Below are 12,208 nucleotides of genomic sequence, written 5' to 3'. Positions count from 1 at the left end.
TTATATATAAATATCAGGCAAGGAAAAAGTCCCAGGTCATAGTAGTGTAATCTGAATTGGGCCTCTTCGGCCTCGTTGTACTGATCTGAGTCATGTGTTCATTCCTGAAACAGTCTCCTGTCAAGACAGAACAAACAGACCGGCTAGAGCCATTATAGTGCTCCAGGTGCATCATGCCTACCCACACTGTTCACGTGTGAAACTTGATGGGCCTGGAGACAACCAAGCAGTGCCCATTGTCTTCCTCCTTTCTTGACTGTTGGACATCTGTTTTATGGTAGTGGTGTGCAAAATTTTTGCACTGGGGTTTTGTCCGTCCCTTTTACTTTAACCTTATTTCTCAATGTCTGAGGAAGAGCTGGTTTAAAAAATGAGTCCAGACTGTGAGTAATTGCTTTATATTATTACCTCTGGAAGATTAATTAGAAAATAAATAAAATAGATTAATAGCATCTGTATATTTAGTCAGAACTTGCTTAACAGTCTCTCCTTTTTTTGTCATCTTCCTTAGGTTCAAAACTGGCCAAATCAATGGTGATCTGCTGATATACCACGTCTTGCTAACTTTAAAGCCATATTATGCAAAGCCATATGAAATTGTAGTGGACCTTACGCATACTGGGCCCAGCAATCGCTTTAAAACAGACTTTCTCTCCAAGTGGTTTGTTGTTTTTCCTGGCTTTGCTTATGACAACGTCTCTGCAGTCTATGTCTACAACTGTAACTCCTGGGTCAGGGAGTACACCAAGTACCATGAGCGGCTGCTGACTGGTCTCAAAGGTAGTAAAAGACTCATCTTCATAGATTGTCCTGGGAAACTGGCTGAGCACATAGAGCACGAACAACAGAAACTGCCTGCTGCCACCTTGGCTTTAGAAGAGGACCTAAAGGTGTTCCACAATGCTCTCAAGCTAGCTCACAAAGACACCAAAGTTTCCATTAAGGTAAATCTCAGTCTTCGTGTAGTTAGTCACTGCCTTCCTGGTCTAACCAGACTATATCCTGGCTCCCTTCCGTGTCCTCATAGTAATCTTTGTCAAAAGACGACCATGATTTCTCTCTTCACAGAGGTCCTGTGGAAAATACGAGAAGTGTGCACCTATTTCCGACCTGGGTTGGGTAGGAGTCAAAAGGGTGTTTCAGAAAAGGGCAGTTAGCCATCTGTCAGTCCAGTGGCAGGACGGTGTGCAGAGTGGAAGTCACCTTGTTCGAGTCATCTGGTTATCACAGGCTTTCTGCAGAAGGAGGAACGTGAACTTCAGGATAAAATCAGGACTTGTGTATAGGACGCTTGACTTTTTGTAAAAGCAAAATTGAATGTTTTCTCTTTGTTTTGAAATGTATCACAATAATGATTGGACCCATTTGAATGGTGGTAGCTCCTTATGTCGCAAATGTGGTGTTGGTTGGTTGGTTGGTTGGTTGGTTTTGGAGCCTCTCAGAAATGCTACATAATGGAATTTAATCTTCTTCACCTCATCCTCTCACCACCACTTTCCAGGTTGGTTCTACTGCTGTTCAAGTAACCTCAGCTGAGAGAACAAAAGTCCTAGGGCAGTCAGTTTTTCTAAATGATATCTATTATGCCTCGGAAATTGAAGAGATCTGCCTGGTGGATGAGAACCAGTTCACCTTAACCATTGCAAACCAGGGCACACCACTCACCTTCATGCATCAGGAGTGTGAAGCCATCGTCCAGTCTATCATTCATATCCGGACACGCTGGGAGCTGTCACAGCCTGACTCCATCCCCCAGCACACCAAGATTCGGCCAAAAGACGTACCTGGGACACTGCTTAATATTGCATTACTTAATTTGGGCAGTTCAGACCCTAGTTTACGGTAGGTTGGTTTTTTTGTTTCTTTGTTTTTTAATATTTGCTTCAACTTTATTCAGGGTTTGTTTGCTTCAGCTTTATCCAGGCTTTTAAAATGAGACCACTTAATAAGCTTTTAAGACAGTCCTTCCTTAATACTGTAAATTGGAAGGTATGCAGCATTGGTTAACCAATGTATTCATATGAACTGTGGAATTCTGAGTGAGGGTGATTCACTCAAAGCCAGTACATGCCTTTTCTCCAGGAAACTTTTCAGACAACAGCAGACTTTTTTAAAAGACTTTTTAAAAGGAATGTCTTTTTAAAAAGTCTGCTCCTAAATTAAGTTTCCCCAACTCTGAATCTTAACTAATCTTTCCATGTCAAAAGTATGTCATCATTGTTTTCTAACAATCAAATCAGATTGTCATTGTTTGACAATGGAAGACCTAATGTTTAACAACTCATAAAATAACATTATTGCATACTTTCCACGTATGTCCACTTTAGCAGAATTCCTGAAAGAAATCCTAACACAAACACAAAGCTCATCTAAACAGAGTTATAGCTGGTCTTGTTAGGGCCCAACACTTTGAGCAAGAAGGTGGAATGAACATGGTCTGTGGAGTCAGTCAGTCTGGTTTACATGTATGTGTTATTTTCTGTCTGTGTAAGATCTGGGCAAGATCCTGAGGTTCTCTGAGCTCGAGTTTCCTCATTTGTAAAACAAAGTAGCAATGCCTTCCTTATAAGCCTGCAGCTGTTTAACAGTTTGTGTGTCAGCACAGGACAGCACCTAGCAGACACTTTCTGCATCCTCTTCCCCTTCATCCCTCCTGCCAGTGTCTCTTTGTGCCCCTTCTCCCTTTGGCGCCCTCTCCTTGTCACATTAGGATAATTCTGCCTCAATGACCTTGAATTTTTACAGATACAAGTCCTTAGCCTTAGAAAATCTTCGCTAGGGTATCATGTAGATCAAGTTTTATAGCAGACTTTTTAGTATTCTAGATTTCTTTCCATGGATGGGCCTCGTGCGGTTTATGCACTGTCATCAGCTGTACACAGAACGCTGTGAATGCTCCGCTTTCAGTGTCTTAGGGCGTCTGTGACACCCAGCCCCACGGGGAAGAAGCCCAGTTTTTTATAGCTGTTGATATGTGGAGTAAAAGTTAACATCAAGATGGCATAACTTCCGAGGATCTAGGAGTTAAAGGTATGGAAACTTAGAAACAGCCGGCGCCGCGGCTCACTAGGCTAATCCTCCACCTTGCGGCACCAGCACACCGGGTTCTAGTCCTGGTCGGGGCGCCGGATTCTGTCCCGGTTGCCCCTCTTCCAGGCCAGCTCTCTGCTGTGGCCAGGGAGTGCAGTGGAGGATGGCCCAGGTGCTTGGGCCCTGCACCCCATGGGAGACCAGGAAAAGCACTTGTCTCCTGGCTCCTGCCAGGATCAGTGCGGTGCGCCGGCTGCAGCGGCGGCCATTGGAGGGTGAACCAACGGCAAAGGAAGACCTTTCTCTCTGTCTCTCTCTCTCACTGTCCACTCTGCCTGTCAAAAAAAAAAAAAAGAGAGAAAGAAAGAAAGAAACTTAGAAACAGTAATATCAGTATTTTTATTTTAGGAAAATGGAGTCATAAGCTTGCCTTTAATTTCTAATTCAAAGTTCTTCACACAAAAATATTAATAATGTTCTAATAATTATTAGCTTCTATGAACCCCTGCTGTTTTGTAATGTAAAGACAAATTTTAAGTATATGTATATATTTAAGGATTTATTTATTTGAGAGACATAGAGTTACATTCAGAGAGAGGGAAAGACAGACAGACAGACAGAGAGAGAGAGAGATCTTCCATTTGCTGGTTTACCCCCAAAATGGCCACAACTGCTGGAGCTGGGCCGATCCAAATCCAGGAGCTTCTTCTGGGTCTTCCACGTGGGTGCAGGGGCCTAAGCACTTGGGCCACTTTCCACTGCTTTCCTAGGCCATCAGCAGGGAGCTGGATCAGAAGTGGAATAGCCAGGACTCCTCAAACTGGTGCCCTTATGGGATGCCTGCGCCACAGGCAGAGACTTAACTTGTTAACCTACAATGCCACAGCACCAGCCCCTTAAATATATTTTTTTAATTTTTTTTATTTATTTGACAGATAGAGTTAGACAGTGAGAGACAGAGAGAAAGGTCTTCCTTCTGTTGGTTCACCCCTCAAATGGCTGCCACGGCCGGAGCTACGCCAATCCGAAGCCAGGAGCCAGGTGCTTCTCCTGGTCTCCCATGCAGTTGCAGGGCCCAAATACTTGGGCCATCCTCCACTGCCCTCCTGGGCCACAGCAGAAAGCTGGACTGGAAGAGGAGCAACCGGGGCTAGAACCTGGTGGCCTATGGGATGCTGGCGCCACAGGTGGAGGATTAACCAAGTGAGCCATGATGCCGGCCCCAAATATATTTTTAAAAATGTATTTGAGAGACACAGAGAGAGATCCCACCTTCTGGCTTATTTTCAGATGCCCACAGTGACTGGAGCTGGGCTGGAACAGAGACAGGAGTTGGGAATTCAATCCAGGTCTCCCACGTGGGTGGCAGGAATGCAGTTATTTGAGCCATCACTACTACTTCTAAGGGTCTGTGCTGGTGTGAAGCTGGAGTCAGGACCCAGAGGCAGGACTCAGCCCCAGACTCTCTGATGGGGATGCCTGTCTTAACTGACATCTCAACTGCCATACTGAATGCCCACCCCATGACAGCGTGGCAACCCAGAGAGAAGGCCTTTAGGCAGGCTTAGATGTTAGTGATTCCCCACTACTACCAAAAAATAGTTGTTGCATAAATATATTAACATGATGAAAATTCAGAGGTAAGGAAGACTTGAAATATATTGAGTAAGCTATTTCTTTTGTTAGATGGAGGAGAAAAAAATAAAATTTCAAAATTGAGTCTCAATTTTTTAACTGTGTCCAAGACCTTTAAATATATTTTTAGAGATTTATAAGTGATTTTGTGTCCTAATGGAACCTCGCTATTAACAGTGTTTTCTTTTTTTGGTTATATATGAAGGAATGTGGTCAACGAAGGAAAAGGGGGAAGACTTATAAGTTGATTTTGGTTTTGACTTCCAATGCAGGGTAACTTGTGGGACACCCACAAAGAATTTAATGATTAAATATTTTAATATTCTAATGGTATGGGTTCATCACAGTTCTTTTCTTATGTTCACGGTAATAACCATATCTGTAGGGAGAGAGAATTGCAGCTGGAGTGGAGACTCCACTGGAAACATGACGTTACGCCTTCTTCCGACTTCCCATTTACCTGCTGTCAGACAGCAAGCCTGTCACAGTCTATGTCTGAGTGAGATGTCTTTAGGAGGGCCGATAACCATTTGTCTTAGCCTCATGTGAGAATCTCCCTCTTCAAAAATGTCCCTGAATGATCAAGGGATATTTTGGTTTTGCCGTAGAATCATAGCATTCTGTCTGATTGATTATAATTTTTAAACTAACTGGTCATGGTTTGCAATAGAATCACATATTGTATGTTATGAAAAATTGAGGGAATTATAAGGAAAAATAAGTTTTAAAAAAACTTTATTTGTGTTTTTTCCTAGGTCAGCTGCCTATAATCTTCTCTGTGCCTTAACTTGTACTTTTAATTTAAAAATCGAGGGCCAGTTACTAGAGACATCAGGTTTATGTATCCCTGCCAACAACACTCTCTTTATTGTCTCGATTAGTAAGACACTGGCAGCCAACGAGCCACACCTCACGTTAGAATTTTTGGAAGAGTGTATTTCTGGATTTAGCAAATCTAGTAAGTAATGATAATTTTCTTTAATACTAACAATGATTCTAAGAAAAGTTGAAGAAAACCCTTTCATTTCAGAATTTGCCGGTGAAATTTTTCACGTACTATATTTTTGCCTTTTTACCCCTTGTAATTTTTCGTCTCTGGTACCCTCTAACTGAAGGAACTCTGAAGTGATTTCCTGGTAGGCAACGTTGAGAAATGTACCAAAATCCAGGCAACAAAAGCAAGGTGGCAAGGTACCTTACACATCCCCGGGCCACTTACATATATTTTCTTCCCTGCTTCTGCTTAATCAATTTCAGATTTCTCTTCCTAGCAGAAAGTTCCACATGAATGAAGTAGCCATGTCATCTCTAATCGCAGGGAAATCATCGTTTATCTTTTTCTTCAGGTTAACTTGAAATCGTGGTTTTATCAGACACACACGGTTCAGAGAGTGGAATGGCACAAGGTCCCGAGTCAGCCCTGACTTGTTCGTTTGTCTCATGAATTGCGCATGCCTTCACTGTATCTGTGCATCCCCGTACACTGCAGTGTATGAGTGTTGATCAACTCCCAGCTCACTTCCTGACATTTTCTTCCCTTCTATCTTTCTCCGATTTTTTTTTTTCAGCACTCAAGCATCTATCTAGATTTTTATGTATTAGACAATTGAAAGTTTATATAATTCACCAAGATTAGGTCACTAGTGCCCTTATTTATATATTTAAAAATAAGAGATAGTAAATGTAAAAATATAACACTAACAACATATACAAGCCTGACAAACTAAGAAAAGGATAAAACTGTTTTGCTAAGTATTAATATATGAAGACTTCAGTGACTGCATAAGCATATGGTGTTCCTGCCCAAATAGTTCTGCTCAGTTTTCTTTAAATTTAATGCAATCCTATCATAATAGCCGTGGAATTAGAAGACTGGGAATAGAGATAGAATTTACGGTGATTCTAAATTCTATTTGAAAATATAAGAATAGGTATGAAAATATTGAGAGAAAACAGAGACTTGATACTGATATGTGAACACTTTATAGTGATAAAATAAGTATCACATGGGTGTTCAAGAATCATCAGATTAGCTTAAGCAAAGTAGATGGATATAAAACCATCACAATGGATGGGGGGAGAGTAAGTCATTTAAGAAGTTAGGTTGAGAAATGAGTGAAGTTCTATCTTATACAACAAAATGCCAACTTAAGGCCTGGCTATATTTAAAAAAATTTTTTAAAGTTTATTTTATTTATTTGAAAGAGTTACAGAGAGAGGTAGAGAGAAAGTGAGAGGTTTTCCATCCACTGGTTCACTCCTCAAATGGCCGTAATGGCTGGAGCTGAGCTGATCCAAAGCCAGGATCTAGGAGCTTCTTCCAGGTCTCCCACATGGATGCAGAGGCCCAAGGAATCCATCCTCTGCTGCTTTCCCAGGCGCATTAGCAGGGAGCTGGATCAGGAGTGGAGCAGCCGGAACTCAAACCAGAACCCATATGGATTTCTGGCCTACAGGCTGGGGCTTTAACCTGCTACACCACAGCAGAAGCCCTGGCCTGCCTGTATTTAAGAGTTGAAGATAAAAACTGGGAACAATTCAAAAAAGAAGAGGAAGTGGTAAATACTTAATTACTTTCTAGATGAGTAAGGATAGTATGAAGCCAAAGAAGTGAAATAGGAGACAAAGTAAATGGTAAACAGATTTGACTTTATAAAACTTCCAAAAACTGTGTTCATAACAAGTGGAAGATAAGTCAGAAACAAGAAGGTATATTTGGCAAAAATATGAGAGAAGATTAATATTTTCTAACCATGTAGAGTTTTATAGATTTATAAATTTAGAAAAATTATTTATAGTTTAAACTATAAATAGGTTTATAGTTTATAGATTAAAAAATGAATCAACAGTAACATACACATAAATGTGCATTATCTCTAAATTGATCATGCTAAAAAGAAGTTTTGTGGGGGACCGTGCTGTGGCGTAGCTGGTAAAGCCACCACCTGCAGAGTTGGCATCCCATATGGGCGCCGGTTCGAGTCCCGACTGCTCCACTTCCAATCCAGCTCTCTGCTGTGGCTGGAAAGCAGTAGAAGATGGCTCAAGTCCTTGGGCCCCTGCACCCGTGTGGGAGGCCAGGAGGAAGCTCCTGGATCCTGGCTTCAGATCGGCACAGCTCCGGCTATTGGGGCCATCTGGGAGGGGAGGAACCAGTGGATGGAAGATCTCTCTCTCTCTCTCTCTCTCTCTCTCTTCTCTCTGTGTAACTGCGACTTTCAAGTAAAATAAATAAATCTTTTAAAAATAATAATAATAAAAAGTTTTATATTTTAATCCTACTAATAAGATAGAATTACGAATTGAGAAAACAGTGAGATAACATACCCAGCTTTGAGACTGGCAAAGATTTTTAAATATAATAATGGTCTGTGGAATTGTGAACTGGGGCTATTTTTCTAGAGAGCTGTTTGGAAGTAGATATCAAGATCCTTAAAAATGCTCCTAATTTTTGGCCTCATAAATCTACTTATTAGAATTTCTCCTAAGGAATTAGTGCTGGGGTAACACATAGCACATTGCAGTTATTTTAATTGTGGTTTATTTTGTCTTCAGGGAAGTGCCTGGTTTGTAAGCTAACAATCTGGTGAACTAACTGCTACCTGTGACTGTGTCACAAGAGTGTCTTCCAGATGAAGACACAGAGCACTGTGGGGTGCAGAAGGACCTCCTCTGTCACTACTGTTCCTCCACCAAGAGTTGGCACTATGAAGATCTCTATTGTAGATTGATTTTGCCTGCATTTGAACTTAATATAATAGGAAAAAAATCAGTTCAAAAATAAATAATAAAGAACTGATTAAATTATTACATCTCCATAAATGAAATCCTATGAGGCCATTAAAATGTTTCTGATACAGAGTTTCAGCGTGGGAAGGTGAAAATATTCTAGACAGTGGTAATGTTTATATGACAGTGTGAATTACTTACTGCCACTGAACTGTACATTTAAAAATGTTTGAAAGGTGCTATTTATGTTGTATATATTTTACCATAATTTTTTAAAAATGGTCTTTGAGACTCTATGAGAAGTGTATAGAGGCAATTTTGCTATTTTTGTGTTTTCTTGTAAGTCTGAGCTCTTTTCTCAATAAAAAGTGAAAATGTTTTTGGGGAATGTTAATATAATCTCGGTGTAATAGTGACAAACTAGCAAAATTGTTGTGGACTGGATGTGGTACATGGGTGATCTACACACATAAATATGCGTTATCTCTACTTAGACTTGAAAGCCTGGGGAGAGATACAGTTAACATCACTTCCGTTTTTTGGTGATGCTTTCCTTTTACCAAAGTTTGCATGATTACCACATTCTCCTTTTACAATGAGAAGAAAACACTTTTTTTTTTTAAACTGGAAGAGAAGTGATTAAAAGGGAGAAAAATAAGACAAAACTTTTCAAAAATTGGCTTACAGCTTTTAAAATTATTTTCTCCAAGGCTTCTCTTCACTTCTGTCATCAAACATGTATTTGCCAAGTCTCTTTTCTCCAGGCCTAATTCTAGGTGATGGTCTTCACCTTTTACCTCCCCCCCCCTTTATGTTAAAATCATTGTTGATGTGGTTTTCTTTGACCATCTATGCTAATGGTATTTTTTTCCAGGTATTGAGTTGAAGCACCTCTGTTTGGAATATATGACTCCGTGGCTGTCCAATCTAGTCCGTTTTTGCAAGCATAACGATGATGCCAAACGACAAAGAGTGACTGCTATTCTTGATAAGCTGATAACAATGACCATAAATGAAAAACAGATGTACCCGTCTATTCAAGCAAAAATATGGGGGAGCCTTGGGCAGGTATTGAGTTTGGACACATGTTTGCCTAATAGCTTCTCTGCACAGATGCTTATGTGACACGCTCTGTGCAAAGTGCCATACTAGGCATTATTAACAGCCGTAAGGAACACAGTCCCCACCTTCAAAAACATACAGATGCCCACCCAGCTGTTCATTTGACTCAGAACTGTAAATGTTTGATTCCTCTCATAGGATTTCCTCTCTCAGTACTGTTCTCCCCAGCATAATTATATGGGTATTAGCTATAGAATTGTGGTGTCACTTCTAGAAAGTAGTGCTTTATAGTGTATTCTGGTTCCCTGTACACCATAGATTTCCATAAATGTTTCTTTTTTTTTTTTTTTTTCTGACAGGCAGAGTGGACAGTGAGAGAGAGAGACAGAGAGAAAGGTCTTCCTTTGCCGTTGGTTCACCCTCCAATGGCCGCCGCGGCCGGCGCGCTGCGGCCGGCGCACCGCGCTGATCCGATGGCAGGATCCAGGAGCCAGGTGCTTTTCCTGGTCTCCCATGGGGTGCAGGGCCCAAGGACCTGGGCCATCCTCCACTGCACTCCCTGGCCACAGCAGAGGGCTGGCCTGGAAGAGGGGCAACCAGGACAGAATCCGGCGCCCCAACCGGGACTAGAACCCGGTGTGCCGGCGCCGCTAGGCGGAGGATTAGCCTAGTGAGCCGCGGCGCCGGCCCATAAATGTTTCTTAATGTTGCTATTTGGAACACCAGCTTTCATTTATAGTTCTATCAGGTAGTGCCAATATAGGATAGAATCTAACATTTTTAACTGATAAGAGTTAATGGACAACAATGCCTTTACTCAAACAGTACTGTTAATTTTATTTATTTGTTTACTTATTTTTAATTTGAGAGGCAAAGAGACAGGGAAAGAGCTCCGTTCACTTGTTCACTCCCCAAATGCCCATGGTGGTTAGGGCTGGGCTGAGGCCAAAACCAGGAGCTGGGAATTCAATCCAGGTCTCCCATATGGAGGAGAAACCCAGTGACTTGAGCCATCACCGTTACCTGCCAGGGTCTGCATTTGCAGGAAGCCAGAATCAAGAGCCAGGAACTGGACTCAGTATTCTGATGTAAGAGGTGGGTGTCCCTAACTACTAGACCAGATTCCACTCCCTCCAAATAATTTTAAATGATCTTTGATCTGGTTTTATAGCCCTAGAAAGCTTCTCAGTACTTGCTGTCATTTCCTGTGTTTAAAAATAATTGTATTTTATGTTGATCATCCAGTACTGTTTTCGAGGAACACAGAGATACTTTGCCAAGTACATGAAGAAGTGTATAGAGGGTTTTTTTTTTCCAATTTTGGATATCAATTTCTTAATTTCTGTAGAAATCAAGTGAATGTCCTCATCCTTTCTCTGATATCCTTTGATATGTTTACTGACAGGTCTCTTTGTAAAACATATTTTGAAGGTCTCACGTAAAACGAAACTTTAATTTAGTTGGGTGGTTCATTAAATTAAAAATTGTGCTGGTGGAATGGTCCAGGGCCAGCAGCATGGTACAGTGGGTTAGGCCACCCTCACAACACATTACCCCATATCTGAGTGATGGTTCATGTCCTAGCTGCTCTGCTTCTGATCCAGCTCCCTGCATGTGCTCCTGGGAAAGCAGCAAATAATGGCCTGGGTGCTTGTGCCTCTGTCTCCTGTGTGAGAGACCCAGATGGATTCCAGACTCCTGGTTTCCTTGTCATTTGGGGAGTGAACAGAGGATGGAAGATCTCAATATCTCTCTCATGTGCTCGCTCGCTCACTTTCTCTCTGTTTTCTCCTTCCCTCTCACCGCCCTTCTTCTCTGTTACTCTGCCTTTCAAATAAAATATAAATCTGTAAAAAACTGAAGTTGTTTTCCCTCTTCCATTAGATTACAGATCTGCTTGATGTTGTACTAGACAGCTTCATCAAAACCAGTGCAACAGGTGGCTTGGGATCCATCAAAGCTGAGGTGATGGCAGATACTGCTGTAGCTTTGGCCTCTGGAAATGTGAAATTGGTTTCAAGCAAGGTAATTACTTTTTTTTGCCTGCTGAACTATGACGTCATGTATCTGTTTTAATGATCAGGAAGTTTCTATGTTTTGACTTAGTTACTTTAAAGTTAAACTAAAAGTTGTGATAAAACTGTTCCTTGTGTTTTAAATTGTGCATCATTACAGGTTATTGGACGGATGTGCAAAATAATTGATAAGACGTGCTTGTCTCCAACTCCGACTTTGGAGCAGCATCTGATGTGGGATGACATCGCCATCTTAGCACGCTACATGCTGATGCTGTCCTTCAACAACTCCCTCGATGTGGCAGCTCATCTCCCCTACCTCTTCCACGTCGTGACGTTCTTAGTGGCCACTGGCCCACTCTCGCTGAGAGCTTCCACACATGGGCTGGTCATCAATATCATCCACTCTCTGTGCACTTGTTCACAGCTTCAGTTTAGTGGTGAGTCTCAGGGCAGTAATGTGTGTTTCACCAGTTCTTTCCTTTCCTTTACCCCACCTAATTGATGTAGATTGTTATTAATTATGATGCCTAACACCAAGATCCTAATTTTTTTTAAAGATTTATTTACTTGAAAGGCAGAGTTACAGAAAGAAGGGAGAGACAGAGAGAGTGAGAGAGAGGTCTTCCTTCTGCTAGTTCACTCCCCAAATGGCTGAAAGGGCCAAAGCCGAGCCAGGCCGAAGCCAGGAGCCAAGAACTTCTTTTGGGTCTCCCACATGGGTGCAGGGGCCCAAA

General features: G+C 41.6%; 1 protein-coding gene across 8 annotated transcripts in view; it reads left to right on the top strand.

The window, feature by feature from the left end:
• Positions 1–12,208, top strand: part of NF1 (neurofibromin 1) — a 303,335-nt gene that overhangs the window by 250,577 nt on the left and 40,550 nt on the right. For all 8 annotated transcript variants that reach the window (XM_070061093.2, XM_002718937.6, XM_051825442.3 and 5 more), the window contains 6 exons: positions 512–944; positions 1,502–1,842; positions 5,421–5,623; positions 9,269–9,462; positions 11,341–11,481; positions 11,632–11,911. In XM_070061093.2, coding sequence (XP_069917194.1) covers positions 512–944; positions 1,502–1,842; positions 5,421–5,623; positions 9,269–9,462; positions 11,341–11,481; positions 11,632–11,911 — 1,592 coding nt within the window. The remainder of the gene's footprint in view (positions 1–511; positions 945–1,501; positions 1,843–5,420; positions 5,624–9,268; positions 9,463–11,340; positions 11,482–11,631; positions 11,912–12,208) is intronic.

This window comes from Oryctolagus cuniculus, chromosome 17 (genome assembly GCF_051225735.1).
Source record: "Oryctolagus cuniculus isolate XC-2025 breed Fujian yellow rabbit chromosome 17, ASM5122573v1, whole genome shotgun sequence".
Taxonomy (NCBI): domain Eukaryota; kingdom Metazoa; phylum Chordata; class Mammalia; order Lagomorpha; family Leporidae; genus Oryctolagus; species Oryctolagus cuniculus.
The sequence above is the reverse complement of the archived record's forward strand: the minus strand, read 5'-3'. Positions and strand labels throughout refer to the sequence as shown.